General features: G+C 57.8%; 1 protein-coding gene across 3 annotated transcripts; it reads left to right on the plus strand.

Moving 5' to 3' along the window:
- The first annotated feature begins 628 nt into the window (after positions 1-628).
- C1QTNF1 (C1q and TNF related 1) lies at positions 629-21,961 on the plus strand. Of its 3 annotated transcripts, none has more exons than XM_030294559.1 (4): positions 629-1,059; positions 16,275-16,439; positions 18,823-18,962; positions 19,765-21,961. In XM_030294559.1, exons 2-4 carry the CDS (start codon positions 16,291-16,293, stop codon positions 20,313-20,315), a joined length of 840 nt encoding a protein of 279 aa, XP_030150419.1. In that variant the 5' UTR covers positions 629-1,059; positions 16,275-16,290; the 3' UTR covers positions 20,316-21,961. The 3 variants fall into 3 exon arrangements, with proteins under 3 accessions (XP_030150419.1, XP_030150420.1, XP_030150418.1); XM_030294560.1 differs by having other exon boundaries at positions 16,278-16,439; XM_030294558.1 differs by lacking the exon at positions 629-1,059 and adding an exon at positions 11,704-11,950.
- Positions 21,962-25,529: the final 3,568 nt, after the last annotated feature.

A 25,529-nucleotide genomic window follows, 5' to 3' on the forward strand; every position in this document is an offset into this window, starting at 1 on the left:
GGGGCAGCTCCAGAGAAGCCTGTAGCAGCTATCGGCGTGTGAGGAGGGGCCCAAGGGGCGTGGTGAGACCTTGTGCGATTAAGTTGGGGAAAAGGCCTGGGTTTCATATCAAGGAACCAGAGGCTGATAGAAATCTAGAGATGCTGATGTCCCTCCTCGTTGTCCCCTGGCCCAAACGGTCCCTCTGGAAAGTCTGCACCCCCAGCCTGGGGTCTTCATGGGGCTCTCTGAGAGTCCTGATCGAAGCAAAAGTCCGTCCCTGTCTGACAGTGCACATGTGTGCCCACGTGCGTGCACACACAGCTTTGCATTGTTTTTTTTAGGTGGAGGGGGGTCACAGATTCCCAAAACCTGTCTGTGGTCCCTGGACCCCAGGGGGAGCCTCTGATTGAAAATCTCTCGGGTCTGCCGCCGTTGGGGGGCTTGATTCCACAGCATTGGCTACAAGTGCCCCCGGGCTGCTTGGAGCCCATCCTCCAGCGCCCAGCAAGATCGGGGTTCCCACGCTCTTTGGTCCTCGGCCCCCAGCCACCCCCACAACCTGGAGGGACTTCCGGAGGCTGGGTAGTGTCACCCGTACCCGCCGGCCTGGGCCGGCTCCCCAGGGTGGCCAGGGGTAGGGCAGCGCTGGTTTGTCCCCTGCCCGCCGGGCACACACACAGTTAATTCCTCGGCGGCTGCTGTTTGGATAATACGCACTGGGAGCGTGGAGGCTCCGCGGCCCCGCTCACATCTGGCTGGGGTTTTGCTCTTTACGAGTCTGTCCCGCTCTCTTCAGCTCTTCCTTACTTTCGAGAAACCGCGCTTTCCGCTTCTGGCCAGAGAGACCTTGGAACAGAGGAGGTCAAGGTGCCGGGAAGGCAGGGACCGGCGGGTGGCTGCCCCCGCGCCCCCCCCCCGCCCCCCCATTCTGCACCTTCTTCCCGGAGGACTTTCCTTCCTTCTCGCTCTCTCCCGCTGACCAGGCCGTTCTGCCCCCTCCGACCTGGCTGGAGGAGGCTACGGCGCTGCTGGGAGATGCTCTAAGCCCGAGAGGCCGCCCCAGGACGCTGGCCGGAGGTAGGTGGCGGCTCTGGTGGGCGGGATGCCACGGGGGCCGCTCCGCTCCTGTTCCGCGGCTCCGGGTCGCGGTCTCCCCTTGTGACGAGGGAGCAGGGGCTCTGTGGCAGCTGGATGGCGTTGGGGATGACTGTGCCTCCCCTCGTGTTTGTGGGCTGATTATCTTGCTTCACACTTCTCGAAGTGCGAGAGGAAAAGGAGTGGCACCCGAGTCCCCGCTGTCCCGAGGGGGGCCCCGCCCCGATATTGCCTGGGTCACCTGAGAGACAGGTTTGCCCTGCGGGTGGCCAGTTTGGACCCCACACAGAACAGGAAACGCTGACTTTGGCCCCGGCATCTGATGGTCTTGGTGCTCCTGGAGGAGAATCAGTCTGAACAGGGAGAATAATGTCCCTTTCCCTGGGGACGCTCCTGGGCTGCCTGCACCACTGAGAACCATGCCTGGCCTGGGGCCGAGTCACCCAGCTGTCTTTGAGTCTCTGGACCTCAAACACCTCCCTGGGTCGAGCCAGCATGCGCCGCCCTGTTCTTCTAGGCGTTCCATGGGGACAGGTGTGGTCCCCACCTGTCCTGGGCACCCCATCATGTTAGCCTGGCTCCCAGTGTGCCGACTCCTGGGCAGCCCCGTGTCCTCTGGGGGTGCACACGGGCCCTCCGGGTCCCTCCCGGTCCATCGGAGGAAGCGGCCTCCCTCCTGCGACTTGTCCGTTCCCTTCCATGTCACTTCATTTCCAGGAATGGAGGCAGTTTGGCACACTGGAGATCCTTCTTTCTGAGCTTTGAAAATGAGGAGGTGTCCTGGGAAACTGAGTTTTCTCAACCATGAGCGACACCCCAGGTCCCTGGGGGAGGATGTGAGGTCCTCGAAGGCTGCCGGGGCCTTTGCTTTTTATAGGGTAGGAAAGCACGCAGCCAGCCCCACATGCAAGGTCACAACTAGATTGCATTTGACTGTTGTGTTTGCTACAAGGGGAAGCCTGCCCAGTGTTCCCAGCAACAGGAGGAGGGAAGAAATTCAGAGGAAGGGGAGATGGGGGGCAGAGGGTTGGGTTCTCCTGTCCTGCGTTCCTCCCCCTCCCTTGGCCTGAGAGCTGAGAGGAGCTTAGGGTAACCTGTTACAATAACGGCAATAAAAATAACGGTGGCCATGGGTGCACGTGTGTGTGTGTGCATGTGCATGTGCGTGTGCGTGTGTGTGTGTGTGTGTGTGTGTGTTCCACACAGCAGGCGCTGAGCAAACGTGGATTCTCGATGACTCCATCAACGTCACTCTCACCCCCGAAGAGCTCAGAGAGGCTCATGACTTGCTCACAGACAGTAGATAGAGGACCCGATGGAGGACCAGCATCTCTGTGCCCAGAGAGGGCATGTAACTTGCTCAAGGATGCCAGCTCTCCAAACTGAGGCTGGGACCTGAGCTTCTCAAGTCTGCAAAAATCCATTTCCCAGCTGTCCACGGAGAAAAGCGCCCAGGGGCAGGACGGACAGCCACGTTCCGTTTCCCAGGAATGCTGCCGTCTCCTCTGGTTCTCTCCCTCCCCCTTCTCCCTTCTCCAGCCTCTGGTGTTCCCAGTGAGCAGCAGGTCAAGGAGACAGAGAAACAAGGGTGCAGGGGGGATCTTTGGTGGGGCTCCAGCCGGCCAGAGGAGGCCTCTGCCTGCCCGGGACAGGTGCAGCCAGCCAGCGAGAGGCACCCTCACAGGTGGACAGTGAGAAGCTGACCTGATCCCAGAAAGGTGCGCAGACGTCTCCCTCCTTCATTCCCGGGCTGTAAACCTTCCTATCCAGGGCAACCCAGCATAATCTTTCAGAACGTGCTTTCTGTTGTTCTTCCTGGTGCCTTGGGCCCTCCCCACCCCCAGCTATAATTAGCATGACTCATAAACCAAATATTCTGGCACTGAACTTCACCCATCAAAACAAAGATGAAAAGAATTTTGTAGATACAGTCGTGCTGCTGGTGTCCTCACCGGACAGAAGCTTGCCATCGGGTTTATGTCTTCAGGGGCTAGCCCCCTCGTGTGGGACCCTGCTCCTGGCGCTGGGGGCGGCTGAGGGCCCCGGGGCAGGGTGGCGGTGACAGCTCACGAGGAAAGGAAGAATGGGAGAGGTCCTCCTGCACTCACTGCCTAAGGCAGCCCTGTCTGTGGATCCACTGGGGAGGAAAATGGGTGTTTAGAAGCAGCCTCACCTCCCTGCCCCGAGAGGCCAGATATTTAGGTGGAGGTGATACCTTCCCCCACCCCACCCCCGGGCACGCCTTCTCGGTGATGGGACAACTCGTGGGCCTAGGGTTATTAATTTTTTTTCCTGTCCTTACCTGCTGAAATCCGCCTTCTCTTAAAGTCGAGGGAGACTAAGGCAGCTCCCTGGCAGGAACGAGGGACGTCTCCCCGAGTCCCCCGCACGGTGCAAGGATCCGGCCGCCCCCCTGGAGGGCAGAGTGGGAAAAGGAGCATCGAAGCGTGCGCAAGGCGCTTCTGTCCACTCCCTCAAGGCAGCCCAGCGAGCCTGGGGTTTGGGGTGCTCGGGGGCCCTGCTGGGGGGAGTTCTGCTGTGGCAGCCTGGGTCCTCGACCCTTGTCCTTCAGCCTCGCGGGGAGGGACTCGGGGCTGTGAGCGGGAGACGCGAGCTCCCGGCACCCCCTCTAGTCACTCATTCTTTTGCCCACGGCTTGCTTTCTAGGACTGGGCTCAAGATGGAATGGTGTGGGCGGAGGTGCGGAGGCGCCCCCTCACTGCCCACAGGGTGTCTCCGGCCTGCCCTGGAGGCCCCTGCAGTCGACCCCTTGTCCGGCTCTGGACGGGACTGGCGCAGGCCTCCTGCGGGGCGTCTGCCCCGTCCCGGGATGGCTGTCGGGATGGCTGTGGGCCAGGCTGGGCCTCAGTGGTCTGACCGTCTCCCTGGCTCCTGTAGGAATTTTCCTTGAAACAAGACGGAGCAGAGTTGGAGATTGTGGGCAGGGAGGCAGGATGGGAAGGGAGGACGGGGAAAGGAGGCAGACAGGCGGGTGCAGGCCGGAAGCCGGCTGGGCCCAGCAACTTTGCCCTGCAGGTTTCTGGGCTGGGCTGTAGAGTTTGGGGAATGGGGTGTGTTCAGAGACACTTGGGCCCTTTCCCCTCTTCCGGAGAGAGACGAGTAGGTCCCGGTGGCTTTCGGGGTGGCCACGGGGCCCTTCAATTCCTCTGGTATTGAGGGCAGCCCCCCTCCCGCAGAGCCAGGGCCATGACAGCAAGACCCCATGGCTCCTGGGGGAGAACGAATCGCGGGCCTAGGGAGCAAACAGAGCTAGACCCCGGCATCTGGGGAGGTGGGCTGGAGCCTGACGCCCGCCTTTCCGTTCCACCCTCTGCTCCTGCACTCTCTTGCTTCCAGGCCTTCCTCTGCAGGAGCCTCCACTAGGGCTCCCCGCGAGCCCGATCCCCAGCAGCACCCCAAAGGGTGGGCAGACACAGGTCACCCAGGCTGCTCCCACCGCAAAACGGCAACTGGTCATACCACTGGTTCCTGCTGGCTGCACTTGGCCTCGGGTTCCTCTGCAGTCCAGCCCCTCCGGTCGGCCTCTGTCCCTCAGAGAGCACTGGGGGCCCGATGAAACCATTTGCCACCCCTCCACCACACTAGCCTCCCCTCTCTCTCTCTCCCTTCCGGAGCTCACCAGTGGACTGTTCTCTCCGCCCGGCAAGAGCGATGCTCTAAAAACGCACGTTCAACGGACCACACCATCCCACGCCTCTTACATTTTGAGGTATGGGACGGGGTGGTTCCCGGTGATCCTGTGCCTAAATCCAAAGGGATTAAACTCCGTGGTGGGTTTTAAGATGCCGGCAGCCTGTGCCAGTGATGTCTCAGCGCACGGCCTCGGTGGAGATGGTTGCCCACAACCCCCCGCCCCGCGCCTCGTGCCACGCCTGTCACAGAATAGGCGCTCGAGAACCTGCTGAATGAATGAGTGAATGAATGCAAGGGCTCGGCTGGTGGAGAGACCCACTCAGAGCCGATTGCCACCCGCCCCTGCTGCAGCTCTGACCAAGTGAGCCAAGTGGGTGTGGGTGTGGGGCGGCAGGATGTGCCTGCTGACCTGGCCTCTTTCCAAAGGCCGCCCGGAGGTGAAGTGGAAAAAGGCACCGTGCTGTCACACACACCTGAGCACCAGCACCTCCCCGCTGTGGGGCCTGGGGCGGGCACTCCTTCCCTCCGCGCCCAACTTGCTCACCATTCGGGCGCATTGGAAGGGGTCAGGTTCAATGGCGTCCAGAAAGCACCGGTGCCCGGAGCCCGGCACGTAGTAGGTGCCTGCTGAGTTGACGGTAGTAGGGCTTCGTTAGAAGGAGTCTCTGATAAATGCCGAGGCTGCTCCCAGGGGGCCCGTTAGCCCTCCAGGCCATCGCCCAGACCCTAAAGAGGGTCTCAAGGATCCTGGCACCGTTGCCTTTGGTTTCAAGGCCTCGGGCAGCTTCCTTGGGGAGCAGGTGCCAGCAGCGAGAGGCGTGCCTGGGACGGAACACTAACTCCCTCCTGGGAAACGTGATCTCCCTACCAGGCCTGACTCTAGCCCGAGTCAGATGGCCCTCCCTGGCCCAACCTGTAGCCATGGCAAACTCCAGGGGGTCTGCTCCCCGGGAGGGGGCCGGGTAGGCTGTGTCTCCTTGGTGCACTGTGTCCCTGGAATCCAGCCCTCGGCCCGGTACACAGCAGACGCTTAATAAATGCTGGTGCAGGAACTCGAGGCCGGATGCTCCGGGGCAGTTTCTACTCCACGCGGTCCCCACTTCGATGAGGCACAGATTTGCCACAGCACTGTCCCCCGGCCCCTCCTCATTCTCCTTCTCTATCGCGTCCCCTCCCCTCCCCCCCCCCCCCCCCCCCCGGAAGACACAAAATGCGCTCTTCGTCCCCAGGGTGGGGCTTATTGATTTGTCATTGTTCTAAGTGGAAAATAATGTGTACTTCGTGGTGAAAAAAACTATGGCAGGGGAAAGAAATCGGAGAAGCCAAAATAAGAAAATGGCAAACATCCCTATTTTCCTCACCCAGGGATAATTGCTGTGAGCAGCCAGGTGGGTGCCTTCAGATCTCGGCGGCTGAGCACACAGACGGGCACTGATGTGTGTGTGTTTCCAACCCGACCTTCACTCATCGTGAACGTCTTTTCCACGTCTGCAAACAGTCATCTGTTTACAGAGGTTGCTAATTGGTGCGGCTGGCTGCGCTCGCCCCTCCCCGCTTATTTATTTATTACCTGCCTTTACTCGAAGCACGCGTCCCCTGGAGCTTGGAACCTTGGCTAAAGGAAGCAGGGGATGTAGCCCTTTGTGAGCAGGAGATTTTTCTGAGCGCAGATAAGAGGAGCCTCTGAGGGTAAGGTGGCTGGAGATGGCCACACCAGGATTCAGCCTTGCGATGGCACTCCATGGGGCACCCTGGGTCACTCTCCCCCCTTCCCTCCTCTCTCCCCAGACAGCCCTACCTTGAGCTAGAGAGAGATTTGAACACCTTGGCTTGAGGCCCTAGCAAGAAGTGTGGGATCCTAGAGTCCTGGTTGCATGTTGGCTCTGCGGAAAGGTTGAGCGTGGAGTTCTGTGTTGCACATCAGACACCAGCTACTGGGGACTCGAGGAGGGGAGACACAGCTGCCTTGGAGGGGCTCCTTGTCCGGGGGCGGGGGGTGTAGACCCTACGGGAGGCTGGGGGAGCACCTTCCTGGAGGAGTGCCCCCAGGCCGGGCTCTGAAGGACACACGACGGAGAGGGTGGTGGGGAAGGGACCGACGGAGGAGAGCGTGTGGCTTGTGTTGGGTCTGCGAGCGGCTCCAGATGGGAGCAGGGGGGGCGGCAGCTTGGCCAGAGGCGAGGCAGGAGCCAGGTGGTGGCGCTCAGGGTTTACCCGCTTTCCTTCCTTCGTGGGAAGCCTTTTCCACCCAGGGCGGGACTCAGACTGGCGATTCTGCAAGGTGCCTCTCTGGTGAGCAGGTTGGAAGACAGAGGGGAGACAGAGGGGAGACGGGGCAGTGGAGAGCTGGGAAGGAAGCGGTGGCCGGCCAGCGAGGAGGGGACCGGAGGCCCTGGGGAAGCTGGGTGGTGGATGAGAGGTGACAGGTGCATGAGAGGTGGGGTCTGAGTGGCCCCCAGATTTCCGGCCTGGCGCCCTTGTGTGGGCGGCCGCTGTAGCTGCAGGAGAAGCAGGTATGGCGGGGACAGGAGCGGAGTTAATTCAGGGGTTCGCGGGTCTGTGGCAGAGCGGAGCGCAGGTGCTCAGAAGACTGATAACCCAGGCTGTCCTATAGAACTTTCTGCCATCGTGGAGATGTCGTCCCAGGTGTGCCATCTGAGAGGCTGGTCGCCTAACATCACCTGCTGTGGATGAGAACCGAATTCTCCATTTCGCTTCCATTTTAACAAATTTTACTGGCCCCTTGGCTAGTGGCTACTGCTCCGGAGGACGTGGGACAAAAGCCCTCAGGCCAGGCCGGAGTGCAGATGAGGATCTCAGAGAGCTGTCACTGTAGAAAGTGACAGACAGGGGCGCCTGGGTGGCGCAGTCGCTTAAGCGTCCGACTTCAGCCAGGTCACGATCTCGCGGTCCGGGAGTTCGAGCCCCGCGTCGGGCTCTGGGCTGATGGCTCGGAGCCTGGAGCCTGTTTCCGATTCTGTGTCTCCCTCTCTCTCTGCCCCTCCCCGTTCATGCTCTGTCTCTCTCTGTCCCAAAAATAAATAAACGTTGAAAAAAAAATTAAAAAAAAAAAAAAAAGAAAGTGACAGACAGACAGCGGGCCTGGAGGGGGAGGGGCTGACTGCCCAGGCCACAACCCCCTTAGCCACCCGTCTCTGCGGGCGCGCCCGTGAAGGATGAACGCTGGGAGGCAGGCTGGGCCAGAGCGGGGACAGAAGAGGTGGCCAGCCCTGTCCTGACTGCAGATTGCATGCTGAGCTAAATTCTGTTCTTGGCCTAGAAGCCCTTAGGTGTGGGACCACGTTCTCTCTTATGACAAGCTTCCTCGGGAGGCGTCTGTGAGATGTTGGGGCGATTGATGTCCAGGCCTCAGAAGAACCAGACGTTAGAGCCGCTTGTAAAGAGGCGGGTGTGGTGGGACACAGGCCTTGGAACTCCCAGGTTCTCTCCTCCCAGAGGGCGTCCCTGCTGTGGGAACGTGGGCCCTGGGCCAGGCCACCTGCAGAGCGGGCTCACGGCGGGGCACGAGCTGTCAGCGGCCCTTCTCTGTCACGCAGCTCTCAAAGCAGGGGCAGGCCTGCAGCCCAAGGCCTCGCAGCTGGGAGGTGATCTAAGGACAGTGCTCTAGTCAAGGAGGTCTTTGTTTGCACCGGGACAGACTCGGAGCTGTGGAGGCTGGGCTGGCCAGGTGCCCCCGGAGGCCCGACGCCGGCAGCCCACGTGGTCTCACTGTTTTCAGGGCCTGGGCACAACACGGTGTCCCCTCTCCATCCGGGCGAGCCTTTCCTTCCCGAGGCCCAGCTGCCCCAGGAGCGATGGAGACGTGTTAGGAATCGGGGGAGGGATTCTTTTTCCTTTTTTAATATAAGTTTTTATCCATTCATTTAAGTAATCTCTACACCCAACGAGGGGCTCGAACTCATGATCCCGAGATCAAGAGTCACACGCTCTTGAGACTGAGCCAGCCAGGTGCCCAGCAGATGGGGTGGGGGCCGGGGAGGTGATTCTTGCCTTCTGTTCTTTTCAGTTTTCTCCCAAGCCAGGCCTCTCTGCTGTGCAGGGAAAAGGAAGCTCTTGCTTATTGACTAGACAGACCCCATCTCTGTCCCTGGCCATGTGTTTGAAGGTCACCAAATAAACCCCAAACCTTAGAAAATAAATCCTTCTTCTCTAAGCCAGAGAGCAGCTTCTTGGAGAAGGGGAAAGGGTGGGATTCAGCGAGTGGCGTGGATGCCGGGACCCCACCCTTACTGACCCAGGTTCCTTCAGTAAGGGGGTCCTTATCCGCCCACTGCTGTTTCCTTTTCAGGGCTTGGGGTGGGGGGAAGCGGGAGAGGGCCTGAGACCCACTGGGCTGCCCGATTATAGAAGGGGAAATTCGATATTAAATGGGCTTCTGGAGTTGGTGAGCAAATGTCATTCATCAACTGGAAGTCAGTCTGCCTCCCTCCTTCCCGTCACCAGAGGAGTTCCGTAAGTGGAAAATCAGTGTGATGCGTGGTGTCTGGGGCAGGAAAGCAGATGTCATGTGTGAGAAAACCCTGACGGTCATCAGGGCCGGAGGGATGCCCCGACATGGCGCTTTCTCCTTCCTGGGCACCCCAGGATCGACATCGAGGAGAGGTCCTGCTGGAGAGCTCGGATCTCCTCAGTGGGAGAAAGATGTCCAAGCGGAGAGGGGCAGCCTCGGGGCTCCCTTTCCGGCTGGCAGGATGCCGGGGAGAGGGAGGTGGCAGAAGCAGATAGGGGAGGGATGTCGGATGCCACGTTGAAACAAGGAGTGATTGCCCACCACGCCGAATTGCGTTCTGGCCTAGACGCCATCAGGTGTGGAGACAGTCCTCCTCTCATGCCAAGCTTCCTCGGAGCCGCGTGTAAAATTTGGGGTGATGTCCAGGGCCCTAGAAAAGCCAGGCAAAGTTACTTGTCTTGGGGGTATTGAGGTCTGGGATGCAGCCAGAGCTCCTGGAAGGCATCACAGAGAGGCAAATGGTAGAACGGGGAAGAGACCTTCAGGAGACATTCAAGGCGGTCGGTGACTGATTCGGTGTGGCGGGTGCATGGAGGAAGGAGCCCAAATGACTCCCAGATTTCCGGCCGGCTGCTTGTTCTTCGTCCCGCTTCCTCCCCCCTCTGGTTACGTTTTGTCCGACAGCGATTTCTGCCGCGATCGAATGCTCTGTTCTGTGCTGTGGCCAACGTGGAACTACCAAAGCCGTGTTGCCTGCGGAGGGCGTGGAACGTGGCCAGTGCGAGAGAGGAACTGAAGTTTTGAATCTTAGTCAGTTAGTTTAAGATGAAATAGCCAGCCGTGGCCAGCGGCAGTCACACCGGACCGCACAGGCCCGGGATGTTACCCGCTCACCATTTTGATCCGACAATTTCTGTCCCGTCCCGAGCTATACGGCACACGTCCGTCCATCCGTCTCCTTCGCTGGACCGTAATCTTCTCGAGGTCAGGGAGGAAACCTCACTGGTGGTGGAGTCAGTTTCTCCAGAGTTCCGACGCAAGGCTGGGCAAATCGTGGGCGTTCAGTAAGCCAGGCCCGTGTGACGCCTTCTGCCAGAGGAAATCTGAGCTGCACCGGCCGTGGACTTGTCTTCTAAGCTTCCTCTAATCCAGGGAGATCCTAGGCTCCTTGCCTCCCCGAACAGCTGGTCACCCGATGAGCATTTCGGAAGAGGGAAAACTTCATAAATGCTTTTGTCAAATGGCACTGGGCTGGTGTGGCATCGAGGCAAAAATGCACACATGTGGTGCCCAGACTCTGCGAGTTCCCATCAGAGCACAGGCAGGCGGGACACTGTGGGGGTGGGTGGGGCCCGTCTTGAACAGATACCAGGAAACTTGAACGTGGGTATGAATTCCATCTGCTTGAAGGATTTACCCCGTGTCCACAAAAGGTCTGAGAAGGGGTGAAAATTACTATTATTGTTTTAAAGAGGGAGGCAGAGAGAGCAAAAGAGCGAGAGAGAGAGAGAGAGAGAGAGAGTGCTGAGTTGGGGAGGGGGCAGAGAGAGAGAGGAGAGAGAGTCTCAAGCAGGTTCCAAGCTGGAGTCCGACACGGGGCTCGATCCCACGACCTGAGCTGAAATCAAGAGTCAGATGCTCCACTCATTGAACCACCCGGGCGCCCCAAACGGATGAAAATCATTAATGAGGACGTGTTCTCAGGCTTCCGCCAGACCCTGCCATTGGCCCATTTCCCCCTTCCGCACCCCCACTCCTACCCGGGGAGGGGGGGTTCTTCCTTTGGGGGAGGGTAAGCAGGAGGCAGATGGCAGGGCCAAGGGGAGAGCAGCTGGAGACCCCCAGCTGGAGAGTCTGGGGGCAGAAACGGGAGAAAAATGGAGTTCACCGAGCTGACGTGGGATTTGGCAGATGAATTTCTTCACAGGGTTTCAGAAGGGCAAGTCGGGAACTTGAGTCACGTTGGAGCTGGCCTCAGAGGCCTTGACCACAAGGCAGCCTGGAGACCGGGCCGTGTGGGCCGGTGAGGGTTGTCCACGGCTGGCGGAGAATTCCCGCCTCCCGGACCTGCCTTTGCTGTGTGTGTGTATATTCTTCTGAGTCACCCTACTGGGGGCAGAGCCTCACCCTTTGTAGGTGACTTCATTTCACTGGAAATTGCTAAAAGTGATTTGGAGGCAAGTTTGGTTTGGATGTTGGGCAATACTGTTTTTGCCCAAAAGTTACGAAAATGGTGGTGTCGTGATGCTGACTTTTCTGTGGCCTTTGGTAAAATGGTTCCGCAGACATTTTTTATTCTACCTTAATGTTCATTTATTTTTGAGAGAGAAAGAGAGACAGAGCACAAGTGGGGGAGGGGCAGAGACAGAGAGGGAGACACAGAATCCGAAGCGGGCTCCAGGCCCCGAGCTGTCCGCACAGAGCCCGACGCGACGCGGGCCTTGAACCCACGAACCCTGAGATCGTGACCCGAGCTGAGGTCAGACGCTTAACCGCCTGAGCCACCCAGGCGCCCGGGTTCTGAAGATATTTTTGAAGAAGGAAAAAGATTTCACTCACGGTTTGCTTTGGCCCCAAAGAGGAGGTTCTTGAGGAGAATCACCAGCCTCTGCTGCCCTCACGACGTCAGCCTGGCGCCTGGGACTCTTTGCTGGCTCTGTCCCCATTGATATCATCCCGCTTAGGTCGGCTGCTGTCCTCGTCCCCACCTCTTCCGATCAAAGTCCAGAAAATTCCTTTTCCAGACTGGTAAGAGACAAGCCAACACACCAAACGGGGCTCCCACTGGGGGCAGAGCCCTGATCCTCAGCTGGGGGGGAGGGGGTTGGAGTTTTGCCTCCCAGGGGACACGCAGCAGAGTCCGGAGACATCTTTGGCTGTCAGTCACCGCTGGAGTGGGGCGTGTTAATAGAATCTAGTATGTGGAGTCCCAGGGATACTGATAAATATCCTGCAAATGCACAGGACAATCTCCCACAACAAAGAGTGAGTCAGCCCCAAATGTCAGTAGTGCTGAGGTTGAGAAACCCTGGGGACAAAAGAATCCAAGGTAGCTTTTTATGTGTGTTTGTTGTTATTTCCTGACTTTCCCCGAATGAATATATATTACTTTGGATTCAGGAAGAAAAAGGTTTAAAGAAAGGAAAACCTCTTTTCCTTTTAAGTGATGCAAGCTTGGCATTTATAGAAAAAAAAAAAAAGTAATTACTGAGGGGCCGAGGAAAAAACAGAGGAAATACAGAAGAAGGGAAATAAACAACTTTAGAAAACTCCATTTCACAATATTTGTGAGCAGCAATCAAGTTCAGGGTGCTGCAGGATGCTTGGCCGGTCCAAGAGGAACACGACTAGGAGGTCACGGGCTGCTGTGCAGAATCCTACGGGCCAAGCAAAACTCTGCAGAATAAGACAACAGGAAAAACAAAGTTTAAAAAGAGGAGGGAGAGGTTTTGGCAGCTGAGGGTCTGGGAAGGCGTCGGGAGGAAGGGGAAGCACTTGGCTTTGGTCTGGAGGACCAGGTAGGATAATGATGTGATCTGAGGACAGCCTGTTGAGTCAAAACCAGTGTCCCCACCAGCCCCCGCTTAAAGATTGGGCAGTCTGAGGCTAATAACTTCTCTACGTCTCTGTTTGCTCATCTGTAAGGTTGGTGTAATAACGAATGAGTATTGTCTTCTTAAAGGATTCACTGGAGGTCCCTCTGAGGCCTATGTCGGGGTAAGAATTGCTAATGAGGACGTGTTCTCAGACCTAACCCTAACTTGCCGGGCTAGAAGGATGCACTGAAATGATGCCTGGGGTGGATGCTCAGGGCTGCGCCTGGTGCACTGGTGGCCCAACAAGGCTGGTTTTTTAGTAGAAGGACGAGAAGGGGAACTCTTGGCCAGGGGAGAAGGATACATACAGATGGACAGATGCCAGGAGTTTGGGGAGCATGGCTGAAGCTGGGATTCAAAGTATGGTCCGAGGACTAGGAGCACTGGCAAGCATCTGGGCTTTTTGAAAGTGCAGACCCTCAAGGCCCTATCCCAGACCTTCTGAATCAGAACCTGCATTTAAACCAGGTTTCCCAGGTGGTATGTGTGTATGTTAGTGTTTGCAAGCAGGGAGCTTGGCGTAGGATGAGGGGTGCTGTACAAGGTAGCTGAAGAGTGGGGTGTCATGTATGACCTGTCAGGCATAAATGGTGGATGGATGGATGGATAGATGGATGGATGGGTAGATGGATGGATGGATAGATGGGTGGATGGATGGATGGATGGACGGATGGATGGAAGGATGGATTGAAGGAAGGATGGATGGAAGGAAGGATGGAAGGACGGATGGATAGATGGGTGGAGGGATGGATGGAAGGATGGATAGATGGATAGATGGATGGGTAGATGGATGGATGGATGGATAGATGGGTGGATGGATGGAAAGGTGGATGGATGGATGGATGGATGGATGGATAGATGGATGGATAAATGGGTGGATGGATGGATGGATGGAAGGATGGATGGATGGAAGGAAGGATGGATGGATGGAAGGATGCATGGAAGGAAGGATGGATGGAAGGATGGATGGATAGGTGGATGGATGGATGGATGGATGGATGGAAGGATGGATGGATGGAAGGATGGGTGGATGGATGAAGGGTGGATGGATGGATGATGGGATGATAGATGGATGGATACATGGGGTGGATGGATGGATGGATGGAAAGGATCTGGATGGATGGAAGGAAGGAGGGATGGCTGGAAGGAATGCATGGAATGGAACGGATGGATGGAAGGCTGGATGGATAGGTGGATGGCTGGATGGCTGGATGGGTAGATGGATGGCTAGGCATAGACTGGGTGGATGGATGGTAACGGGTGGACTGGATGGCTGGATTGGAAGGATGGATGCATGGAAGGAAGGATGGGTGGATGGAAGGATGGATGGAAGGAAGGATGGGTTAGATGGATAGATGGATGGATGGATGGATTGATGGATGGAATAGATAGATGGATAGATAATTTTAATATGTATTTTATAAATTCACATAACCTGTACAGTAGAGATTCTGAGTGGGGGGCTTGTTCAAAGCAGTCCCTCTTGGTCATTGGAAGCTCTACTGGGTCCTGGAGCTTGGGAGGGATAGCTGGTGGTAGAGAACTAAGAGGTAGGGAGGGCCCAGCTAATCCACTGCGGTGTATGAGGTGGGGAGTGCTGCAGCCAACTGAAGACTTGGTGGAGGTGTGGGTGACAAGGAAGGAGGGGGTTTCTGGGGACGCAGCCTCCCTAGCGCAGAGGCTCATTACATCTCCAAGGATCCATCTGGAGAACCTCTGGCCTCTGCCTTTTATCCCAGGGCTCTGGTTCCTGGCCGTCTGCCTCCCCCATGTTGTCTTTATTTGGCACGGGGGCTCCAGCAGGGAGGGCTAACGGAGCACCCTCTCCGCAGAGCTATAACAGCGAGCCCACCAACACACAGAATAAAGAACAAAGCCCCCGAGTCGACCTACCAGCTACAAGGCCTCTGAGCAACGGGGTGTTTGAGGGAAGTCCACGGCCTCCCATGATCAGCGAAAGGAACGTTCATCTGGGTGAACGTGTCAGTTAATTACTGACAAAAAACGAAATCTGTCTCAGTACTTAATTCTCCTTAAACATAAAGGAGGAACTGAAGGAAAATCAGACCTGGGACCTTCTGCGATTTGCCTGCCAGTAACAACCTGGATCCCACTCCTAACTTGGCTTCAAGGGGAGGGTGGTTCTCATCGTCACTGGGCCTCTGTCTCTCACTGGGCAGCTGAAAGTGTTGGGCAGGGTGTCCTGGCAGGCCCTTCGAGGTGTTGAATTGTATGTTTTGGTGAACAAAGTTTGGCTGGGATTGGCCAGTTACTCCTGCAGTGGGGAGGTTTCCCAACCCACCAGAAGCAGTCAAGGCCATCTAGCTGTCTATCCATCCATCCAGAAGCTCCCCCAAGTTAGCTGGGGGAGATGGCTCTAATGGTGGAAGTGGATAGGATGGGGTTTTTTTGCCTATTTTAAGCCCAAGCACTGCCTCCTAATGGGCTCACTGGGGACCCCCAGTGGATGTGTCTTTCTAGAAGGACTGTTTTCAATACTGGGTGAGGACCTGTCCAGAGCGTTCACCTGAGAACACCATGAGAGACATGTGACAGAGCTGGCTCTGATGAGTGACCGAGGCGTCAAGGGCTGGACCCCACCCCCTCCCTGAGTGAGATGCGTAACCTCCCTCCCTCCCCATCCACGCCTACGGCACAGGGCAGTGACCACACGCATTCATCCGGGAGTGTGCTTATTGTTCTAACAGGGCTGGTAAATGGTCACCTGCACAGCCCACTGGCTGAGGCTCCGGGGGCAGAGGACGTGTGCACATGACGGTGTGTGAGTGCATGTGAGTGTGTGCATGTGTGTGCGTGCACACGTGTGTGCCGGTGGGAGAGTACGCGGGTGTGCACGTTAATTGTGTGAGCATGCCCGCGGGTACAAGTGTGTTGAAAGTGTGCGTGTATACAGGTACTGAGTGTGCTGAATGCGTGTGGGAGTGTGTGAGAGTGTGTGAATGTGTCAAGTGTGTGAGAATATGTACACGGGGCGCGTGGGTATGCACGGAGGTGTGTGCGTGTGTGAGCGCGAGTAAACGTGTTAGGACTGTGCAAAAGTGTGTGAGCGCAAGAGCGTGTGCACGTATGTACAAGAGTGTGTCACGTGTAAGAGTGTGAGCTTTCGTGTGCACCTGCCACGTGGGAGTACCGAGTGTACGTGTGCACGCTGGCACGTGTGAGAGTACGCGAGCGCACGGGTCCACGTGAGTGTGAGAGTACCGAGGATACGTGCACACGTGTGTAAGCACGAGGGCACTAAGTGCACGGGTGCACACGTGTCTCATGCAAGAGGACGCGAGGGCGCGCGCATGAGTGTGCGCGGAGCGTGTGAGCGCGGCGGCCCGTGTGTGGTCGCCCTCCCGGAAGGGGCCGTGGCCGAAGCCCCTCCCGGCTTCGCGGGTCTGGCGACGCCTCCGGTTGCCTCTCCGCGGGCCCCCTCCCAGCCCGTGTCCTTGCCCGTGTGTCTTTCCCAGCAGGGCGCGCGGGAACATGGGCTCCCGGGGACTGAGACTCGGGCTGGCGAGCTGCCTGCTGCTGGCCTTCGCCTGTGGCCCGGTGCTGGGCCGTGCGCCGCGCGGCCCACAGGAGCTGCAGGAGCAGGAGGGGACCGAGGAGCCGCCGCTGGACCACGCGGAGAGGTGAGACACCGGGCCGGTGTGCACGCGGGCGCTCGGGCTTGGCGGGTTGAGCCTGGGGTCCGGAGCACCGCAGGGGGCTCGTTCGGGGCCGGACACGAGGGAGCAACAGCCAAGGCCAAGGGACGGTCCTCGCGGGGGCCGATCCTTGAGGACAGACCAGCCATCTCCCCTTTCAGCGAGCCTTACCTGAAACCGAACACTGTACCCCTCCTCCTTCTAAACCCCAAAGGGATTGTTGGGTCTGTTCGGTTTTGCAGCCACATCCTTAAATAAAGAGTTCACCGAAGGGGCGCCTGGGTGGCTCAGCGCGTTAAGCGTCTGACCCTTGACTTCAGCTCAGGTCGTGATCTCACAGTCCGTGGGTTCAAGCCCCACATCGGGCTCTGCGCTGACAGCGCGGAGCCTGTTTGAGAGTCTGTCTCCCCCTCTCTCTGCCCCTTCCCTGCGTGCTCTCTCTATCTCTCAAAAATAAATAAACATAAAAAAAAAAAAAAGAGTACACCAAGCCCCCCCACCCCAGCCCTCGGGTTGTCTTTCCATTCTGGCCTTGTCCTTTGAGAGTATCTTCCAGGGCTCTGAGAAGCGCCGCTGGGAATATTTTGTAGGGACACACCAAATGCCTAGGGTGTTACTCACGAAACTGTCGTTCCTCGCATGTGAGGTTCCAGCCCGATGCTTTGACTTTCTGCATTAGTTTCAGCTTCGGGCCGACCTGATGCCCCAGGCTTTAGGTGTGCTTTACAGGACGATGGAATTGCATGCGATGCGGCACACGGTGACATCTGTCGCCTCCTGCTCCTTTTCCTCGTCCTCCACTTCCCCCTCCTCCCCCTCCTCCTCCTCTCTCTTTTCGCTCAACGAACACTGAGCATCTAATATTGGTCTGGCCGTCCGCTAGGGACGGGGGGACCTGCACAGATGACAGTCCTTGGCCTCCGGGAACCCTGAGGCTATGGGGGAGCAGAGTGGTGAACAGTGAGGTAGGACAGGTATGCCCGCAATGCTGGGGGTGGCGGTGGGAGGGGGGGACCGAGCAGAGGAGTGACCTCATCTTGAAGGACACCCGGGGGGCATCTGGGTGCGGAAGGAGGGTGTGTGGGAAGTTGCGGCCGTGCCGGGTGGCTTTGGGGTAGTGGAGGGTAGGAATGGGAAGGGAACTCCTGAACTTAATCCTACAGGGAGTCATGGACGATTATCACGGAGAAGGTGGGGATGTCTGGGGATGTCATGGAGAGGTTTCAGGGTCCTGGGGTTCCAGAAAGAAGGCTGGAGAAGGCAGAGAAGATGGATGGGAGGTGTGGGGGGAGGCAGATTTCAGGAGGGCGGTCAGAGTGGTGACGGTCCCCCAGAGATGGGGAGGCCTGAGGACCCAGCTTCTGCAGGTGCCTTGGTGGGGAGTGCTGACTGCTCAGCACCCCGTGGTCCTCAGAATGTGGTGGCGAGGCCAGAGACATCTCCCAAATGAGCCCGAAGCTCCATTCTGGGTGGCCGATGATGGTAACGTGAGGAAGGCTCGGAGGGAGAAGGTTCCGGGGGCGCAGTGACGGGCCGACACTTTGGGACACATCACCTCTGTGGGGTTTGCGGGGTCTAGATGGAGACTTCCGGCAAGAGGCGGGGGTCCACCTGGGAGTCCCCACCTGGCACTTGTGGGGCCTGAATTTAGGGTGTGCAGATCCGTTTCCTGGATTATCTGGGGTTTAAAAGCAGGAGCGGAGGCAGAGAAGGAACCGGCCTTTTGAGATGGAGTGACTACCTCTGAGATGGTACCTTCAGCTCCAGAGCCTGGGAGCAAACAGGGAAGCCAGAAAGAGCACCGCGCAGCTCAGGGCGAGGCCGCGAGGTGGCAGCACGGAGCTGTCCCCGGCCACCCCGCCCCGGCCGCCCCTGTAGCGTGGGTAGCAAATGTTAGAGTGGAGTCTCCAGCTCAAAGCTCAAAGGAACCGTAAAGATCTGGCCGAGCCCTTTCATTTACAAATGAGTCAGCTTCATGTAGTATCTTCTAGAACCACAGTTGATGGAGGGGGTTCACAGCACTGTCACACATCCTCTGAAACCCCTCCCGGAGGGGCAGAGCTCTCCAAGCAGCCCGGGCTCGGCTCCCACGGCCCGCAAATTACTGCTGTGTTTGTTACCGCCGTTGGTGAGGATTGCTGTGACCAGAAGGCGGGGGGTGGGGCTCTTCCAGAAATTTCATTCAGGGGTCCCAGACTTCGCCAAGAGCCAAGGCTGCCTCTGTCGCGGGAAAGCGAGTGCACGCCCTGGCACACCCAGGAGAGAGGGGAGGCAAGCAGGTTAGACCAGACCCCCTGGCAGCAGGAGAGAGAAGAGGTCCCAGCTCCGAGAGCTCTTGGCTTCCACGGTAACGTCTTTATTCCCTTAGGGATGAAAAGAACCATGAAAAATACAGCCCCAGGCAGGGGGAGGATGAGCCCACTTCCCGATGCTTCCGCTGCTGTGACCCCGGCACGCCCGTGTACCAGGCCGTCCCGGTGCCGCAGATCAACATCACCATCCTGAAAGGTCAGGCTGCTGCCAAGCCACCGAGGGGACCTTCTCCCGGGTGGGGGTGGGGAGTGCTCTGTTCTGCGGGGGGCGGGGGGGAGGGGGAGAGGATGTAGTCTTTTTTTTTTTTTTTTTAATTGAGTTTATTTATTTTGAGAGACAGAGCAGAGGAGGGGCAGAGAGAGAATCCCAGGCAGGCTCCGTGCTGTCAGCGTGGAGCCCGATGCGGGGCTTGAACTCACATGAACCTGTGAGATCATGACCTAAGCCACCCAGGCACCCCAGGAAGATGGTGGTCTTTAGGGTGGATGAGGCGGGCCTCCCCTCAGGGCACAGAGCAGAGGCAGGCTGACCTCTAGAGGTGGAGGAGGAGGAAATTCCATCCGAGGCTCTGTCCCCTTTCCAAGAGGGCAGATTGGAAGGAAGCGGCCCGCAGGACCAGGGTCTCGCCCCCCCCCCCCCGCCCCCGGCTGCATCCGAGCCTCTGTGTCCTCTGTTCTGGGGCTCAGCACCCCACCCCCCGCCCCCAGCCCGCTTTCTGAAATGCCAGCGGCCGCCGCGGCCCGGATAACCTCGCGCAGCCCTGCAAAAATCCGAACGGGAAGCTCCCGGGCGAGCCCGACATCTGCAGTTCATTTGCTCCGAGTCGGCCGTGGGCCCGGCCGCAGCGCCTGCCGCTTTTGGACAAACCCACATGTTCCCTTTGCTTGGCCAGCACTTTCCGGAGGGGGAGCAAATGAAGGCTTCTGGATGAAAATAGAACCACCGTGGCGGCTGGGCCAGCTTTGCTCGACGCCGCGTGCTCTCTCGTCCCTTTTAGGTGAGAAGGGTGACCGAGGAGACCGAGGCTTGCAGGGGAAATACGGCAAAACAGGCTCCGCGGGCGCCAGGGGCCACACGGGCCCCAAAGGGCAGAAAGGGTCCATGGGGGCCCCCGGGGACCGCTGCAAGAACCATTACGCCGCCTTCTCGGTGGGCCGGAAGAAGCCCCTCCACAGCAACGACTACTACCAGACGGTGATCTTCGACACGGAGTTCGTGAATCTCTACGGCCACTTCAACATGTTCACCGGCAAGTTCTACTGCTACGTGCCGGGCATATACTTCTTCAGCCTCAACGTGCACACCTGGAACCAGAAGGAGACGTACCTGCACATCATGAAGAACGGGGAGGAGGTGGTGATCCTGTTTGCCCAGGTGAGCGACCGCAGCATCATGCAGAGTCAGAGCCTGATGCTGGAGCTGCGGGACCAGGACGAGGTGTGGGTGCGTCTCTTCAAGGGCGAGCGGGAGAACGCCATCTTCAGCGACGAGTTTGACACGTACATCACCTTCAGCGGCTACCTGGTCAAGCACGCCCTGGAGCCCTAGCCCCGCCGGCCCCGCGTCCCCCCCACCCCCGCCTGGGGAGGGGTGGGGGGGACACGGGTCTCGCTGCAGCCCCTCCCCCAGGCCTGGCTTCCCCGCCTCACTACCCAGCTTCGGCCCTCCACACCACGCCCCTCGCTGAAGGGGAAGCGAATCGGCTGTGCTTCCGGGCCTCGGGGGCTCCCGGGTGGGCTCACCGGGTGGGCACCTGCGAGGGGGGGGCGGCTCCCCTCCATGCACGTATCCCCAGGCGACCCAGCAGGCGCGCGGCCACGGGGCAGGGTGTCCCAGAGTCATCCCGCTCCCTCCCGTGGCTGGAAGTAATTAAGGAAATTGTAAAGTTTGTAAAAGAAGCAACATCGGGCCGTGTGGGAAGAGGGAGGCGTTGTGATTCTTGCCTTCCCACCGGCCGCACCGGATCCCCGGGGAGGCCGTTCCAGCTTGAGCTTGCGTGAGCCTCCTGCTAGAGGAGACCCGACGTGGACGCTGCGGGCCACGGGGGAGAGGGGCGGAGGGCGTGGGGCCCTCCTCGGCCATTCATGAGCCTTCTTTGGGAACCGCTGGACTGACCTCCACGTCCTGGGGTCGGCACGGCCTTGCCCCGAGGGTTCGGCTGGTCTGTCTGAGCCACAACAGCGAGGAGGGGGGGGTGACTGGGGTGGGGGTAGCGAATGTCAGCTCTCAGCAGGGCAGCCAAGCCCTGGGCCTCGGCCTCTGGGCCGAGACGAACAGCCTGCTCGTTGGAACCCGCAGACTCCTGACAACAGCCGGGGACCTCGGGAGTCCCTGGGTCTGCTCGGCACAACCAAGGCAGAGCCATCCATCTGGCGCGGTTCTGCCCCCACGGCCCCAGACTGCCCCGGAGCCCTGGGCAGGGCCTTCACGCCCGCCACCCTGGCGCTGGCTTTCCGCTCCTCCTCTCAGACGGGTCAGCCATGGAAGGCACTGGAGCCATAGTTTTGTAGCAGCTGTCGTGGTTATATAATATTTGCTATACAAGCTCCCTGCACACCATCTCCAGTCCTGTTTCCCTGAGGGCTCAGCGCTCTCTCCCAGGCCTCTTTGACCAGTAGCCTAGGACACCGCGGGAGGGCCTTCCTCTGGGCCCCGGAGCAGGGAAGAGCCGGAAAGAGCCGGAAGGGGCTGGAAGGCTCTGCCTGTCTCGGGGCCCCCGCGGGGCACCGTCCCTCTGACCAGGAGAGAAGCACGTCTGAAGCACTGGAGTCAGAACCCTCTCTGGGAGGTGGGGTGTAGAAACACCCGAAGCGGCTGCTGCCTAGATTTGGTGCTCTGGCCCGTGGCTGACTTTGGCCCGGTGGCCCTTCCCTGCCTCTCTCCGTTAACGCCCAAGGCCAAGGTCCCTCTTCTACCTGCTTGGGCCCCTAAGCCCCTACGGGAACCTTCCTTCCCTCAGGGAAGGGTCGGTCCTTCCCTGGTGACCCTTGGCCTTGACCCATCCCTCTGCCCTCCCGGGGCCGGGCCACCGGGTCTGGGCCCCGTGCCTCCTTCCCTCTGAAGGACTTCTGCTGGTCAGACTTTCAAAACGGTGTTTCTATGGGCGTGCTGGTGAGTGGAGCGTCCGCCTGCTGCTTTGTGCTGTCCCGGTGCTCTTTCGGAAAACATTAAACTTGGAACCGTGCGTTTGAGCATCATGGCCTCTCCAGTTTGGTCCTTGAACCACATCCTTCCCCTTTTTCTCCCCCTCCCCGCACCCCACTGGCCGCCGGCGGGAAGCCTGGGGGCCCGCGGCGGCTCTGCACCGGGAACCTAGGTACTGGCGGGCACAGGCCGGCCCGAACGGCCTTGTTCCCCCGGGCGTGTTTCCCAGGCTCAGCGGGGCGTGGCCCGTTGGGCGCCCTGTGCCCGAGGGGTCTGTGAGGGGCGGGCGGGAGGCAGGCCTCGGGCAACTGTGCTGCTGTCCCCGGGTTGCCGTGACAACTCGCCACAAGCCCGATGGCTTACAACAACACACATTTCTGTCGCCCCGCTCAAGAGTCCAAAGGTTCTACATGAAGGTGTTGACGGGGTCGCTTTTCCTCCCACACCCGTAGGGGAGGACCCTTCAGCTTCTGGTGGTCCCCGGCATTCCGTGGTGTGTGGCTGTGTCACCCCGGTCTCTGCCCGTCTCTGTCTTCTTTCTTGGGCCTCTCGGACCTCCCTCTCCTTTCCCTCATTAAGATACCAGTCACCGGATTTAGGGCCTACCCTACACCCAGGATGATCTCCTCTCAAGATCATTAACTTAATGACCTCTTCACATTCACGGGAATCAGGGGTTAGGACTTGGACGTACCTCTTGGGGGGGGGCATGATTTAACCCAATACAATGACCTGCTGGCTTGAATACACCCACCAACAGCCTCCCTTATGCTCGAGCACTGAAGAGTGGACGCTTCTTCTCTCCGTCGCTTGCCAACTGGGTTAGCGGCCAGAGCCCTTATCCGACGGCGGCCAGCAGGCAGTGCCGGAGCTGCCTTTGCTCCCTCTGGTGCCAGCAGGGCTGGTGTCCTTCCTCTGCCTGGTCCTGGGATCAGCCCCTGCTCGGCTGTGGGCAGGCCCCCACCTCCACCCAGCCGAGGCCATCCATATAGAAGGATGTGCCGTCTACGCAGCGGGGAGGCTATCTCCTGAAGACGCACGGAGAGAACGGGCCAGCTCCCTCCAGGTGCCCACCGCCTGCCCTGTCTCCAGGGACACGGAGCACGGAACACCTGCTCTACCGCCCGCCAAGCCAACGCGGGGGATGAGGTGGCGTTTGCTCCAGAGCCCGCGCAATGCTCTCTCTCTCTCTGAGCTCTCCCTACACTCAGTCCTTGCTGCCCCTGTCCTTCTATTGTTCTGTTCCCTTCCTGTTTGCACTTCTGACTCTCCAAATATTTACCCTGCCTGCTTTGTGGCTGCCCATGTGCTAGGTGCTGGGACGCCATGACAAATAAGATAGGGTACTTGCCTTCCGGAGGACTTTTCTGGGGTGTTAACTGTGGTGTGATACAGATGTAGCCTCCTCAGCAGTGGATGCTTGGCACCTAGTTATCTGCCCCATATGACTCCCTCCCCAAGCAACTTACTTTGCATGGGCTCCTTGCCCTGTGCCCTGACCTCAGCTAGTAAGGACTTGGCTAACCGTTCCTGGAAAAGACCTGATAAACTCAGTCGCAAAACAAATACTAGTGTTTTAGCAAAAGGACTTAGAAACAGCTGATGACTCCGCCAAAGGGGAGAACTGTTTATGCTACAACTTTCAGGAGCTTCTGTAGCCAGGGGTGGGAGCGGTGAGGCGTACACATCCCATCCCATGGGGTTATTGCGTGTGTGTGTGTGTGTGCGCGCGTTTGCACTCAGGGACGAGTTTCTGTGGTGTTCGCTATGGGAACACAATGGTATGATGGCAAACTGTTCTTTTGGGGGCCACAGTAACTGGAATAAAATGAGCCCTTCTTGTCCAGATCCTGAAAAGAAAACTCACAAGGTTACAGAAAATAATAAAATAAAACAAGACGCGTCCAGATGCAAAGAAAAGAGCGGGACCCCTACCTCACACCGTATACAAAAATTAACTCGAAGTGAATCAAAGACCTCAATAGAAGAGCTAAAACTACGAAATTCTTAGGAAACAGTATGGCTGTAAATGATCCCAACCTTGTATCAGGCAGTAGTTTCCTAGATGTTATACCAAACCCCAAGCAACACAAGGAAAAATAGATAAATCAGAATATCATCAAGATGTAAAATTCCGGGCTTCAAAGGACATGACTAAGAAAGTGACAGCACGAAATGGGAGAAAATATTTGTAAATCATAGATCTGATAAGGGACTTCTATCTGGAACATATAAAGAACTCTTGCCACTCAATAATTAAAAGAAAACCAAACTGTGGCACCTATGTGGTTCAGTCGGTTGGCCATCTGACTCCGGCTCAGGTCACGGTCTGGCAGTTCGTGACTTCGAGCCCCATACTGGGGCCTCTGCTGTCAGCGCTGAGCCCAGTTTGGATCCTCTGTCTCCCCCTCTCTCTGCCCCTCCCCCACACTCTCTCTCTCTCTTTCTCAAAAATAAATACACAAAAAAAGAAAACCAAGTAAAAAACATGCAAAGGGGGGTTCATGGGTGGCTCAGCTGGTTGAGCGTCCAACTTTTGACTTCAGCTCAGGTCATGATCCCAGCATTGTGGGATCGAGCCCTGCTGAGCATGGGGCCTGCTTCAGATTCTCTCTCTCTCTCTGTATCTCTCTCTTTTCCTCTATCCCTCTCCCCCACTTACCTCTCTCTCTCTAAAATAAAAAAAAAAATAGGCAAAGGGTCTCAATAAACATTTCTCAAAGAAGATTTACAAATGACCAGTAAGTACATGAAAAGATGCTCAGTATCACTGGCCCCCAGGGAAATGCAAGTCAAAACCACAGTGAGATACAAGTTCACAGCCAACAAGATGGCTGTCATCATAGTGACAAACGTTGGCAAGGACGTAGAGAGGCTGTCACCCCCTTACGCGGCTGGCAGGGGTGTAAAATGGTGCAGCCGCTTTGGAAAACAGTCTTGCGCTTCCTCAGAATATTAAACAGACAGCTACAGGTGACCCAGCAATCCCACACCTAGGTGTGTACCCAAAAGAAATGAAAATATTGTAGATAAAGGTCCTTGGCAGCATTACTCAAAACAAAGTAGAAACAAACCGAATGCCCATCAGGTGATGAATAAATGGACAGAATGTGGTCTATCCACACAACAGAAGAGTAGTCGGCTGTAAAAAGGAAGGGGGCAGTGACACCTGCTATATAATAACGACGCTAAGTGAAGGGAGCCAGTCACAAAAGACCACACGTTCTATGATCCCAAGTGTGGGAAATGTCCTGAACTGGCAAATCCGGAGAGATGGAAAATAGGTTTAGAGGTTTCCAGGGGCTGAGGTTTGGGGGAAGGGGGTGACTGCTAACAGGTACAGGGTTCTCTTTTTGGGGTGAAGAGAACGTTCCAAAAGGGACGACGGTGGTGGTTACGCAGCTCCGTGAGGACGCTGAAACCGCTGAACTGCGCACTCGCGACGGGAAGGTTGTGTGCTGCATAAATCAGATCTCAGTAGTTACAAGCGCACGCCTGTGCACACGCTGGAAGCCTTGCCCTTCTCTGTTCGGGCCCCGGGAAACCCTGGAGCCCTAGGCGGGTAACCTTCAGAGCCAGTCTCACTATTCTGGGCTTGGCCCAGGATGGGGTCAGGGT

Source organism: Lynx canadensis, chromosome E1 (assembly GCF_007474595.2).
Source record: "Lynx canadensis isolate LIC74 chromosome E1, mLynCan4.pri.v2, whole genome shotgun sequence".
In the NCBI taxonomy this organism is placed as follows: Eukaryota; Metazoa; Chordata; class Mammalia; order Carnivora; family Felidae; genus Lynx; species Lynx canadensis.

Coding starts and splice junctions, on each gene's coding strand:
- C1QTNF1 (XM_030294559.1), top strand. CDS start 16,291: ATGGGCTCCCGGGGACTGAGACTCGGGCTGGCGAGCTGCCTGCTGCTG. Junction 16,440..18,822: donor CCGCTGGACCACGCGGAGAG/GTGAGACACCGG, acceptor TTATTCCCTTAG/GGATGAAAAGAACCATGAAA. Junction 18,963..19,764: donor CAACATCACCATCCTGAAAG/GTCAGGCTGCTG, acceptor CGTCCCTTTTAG/GTGAGAAGGGTGACCGAGGA.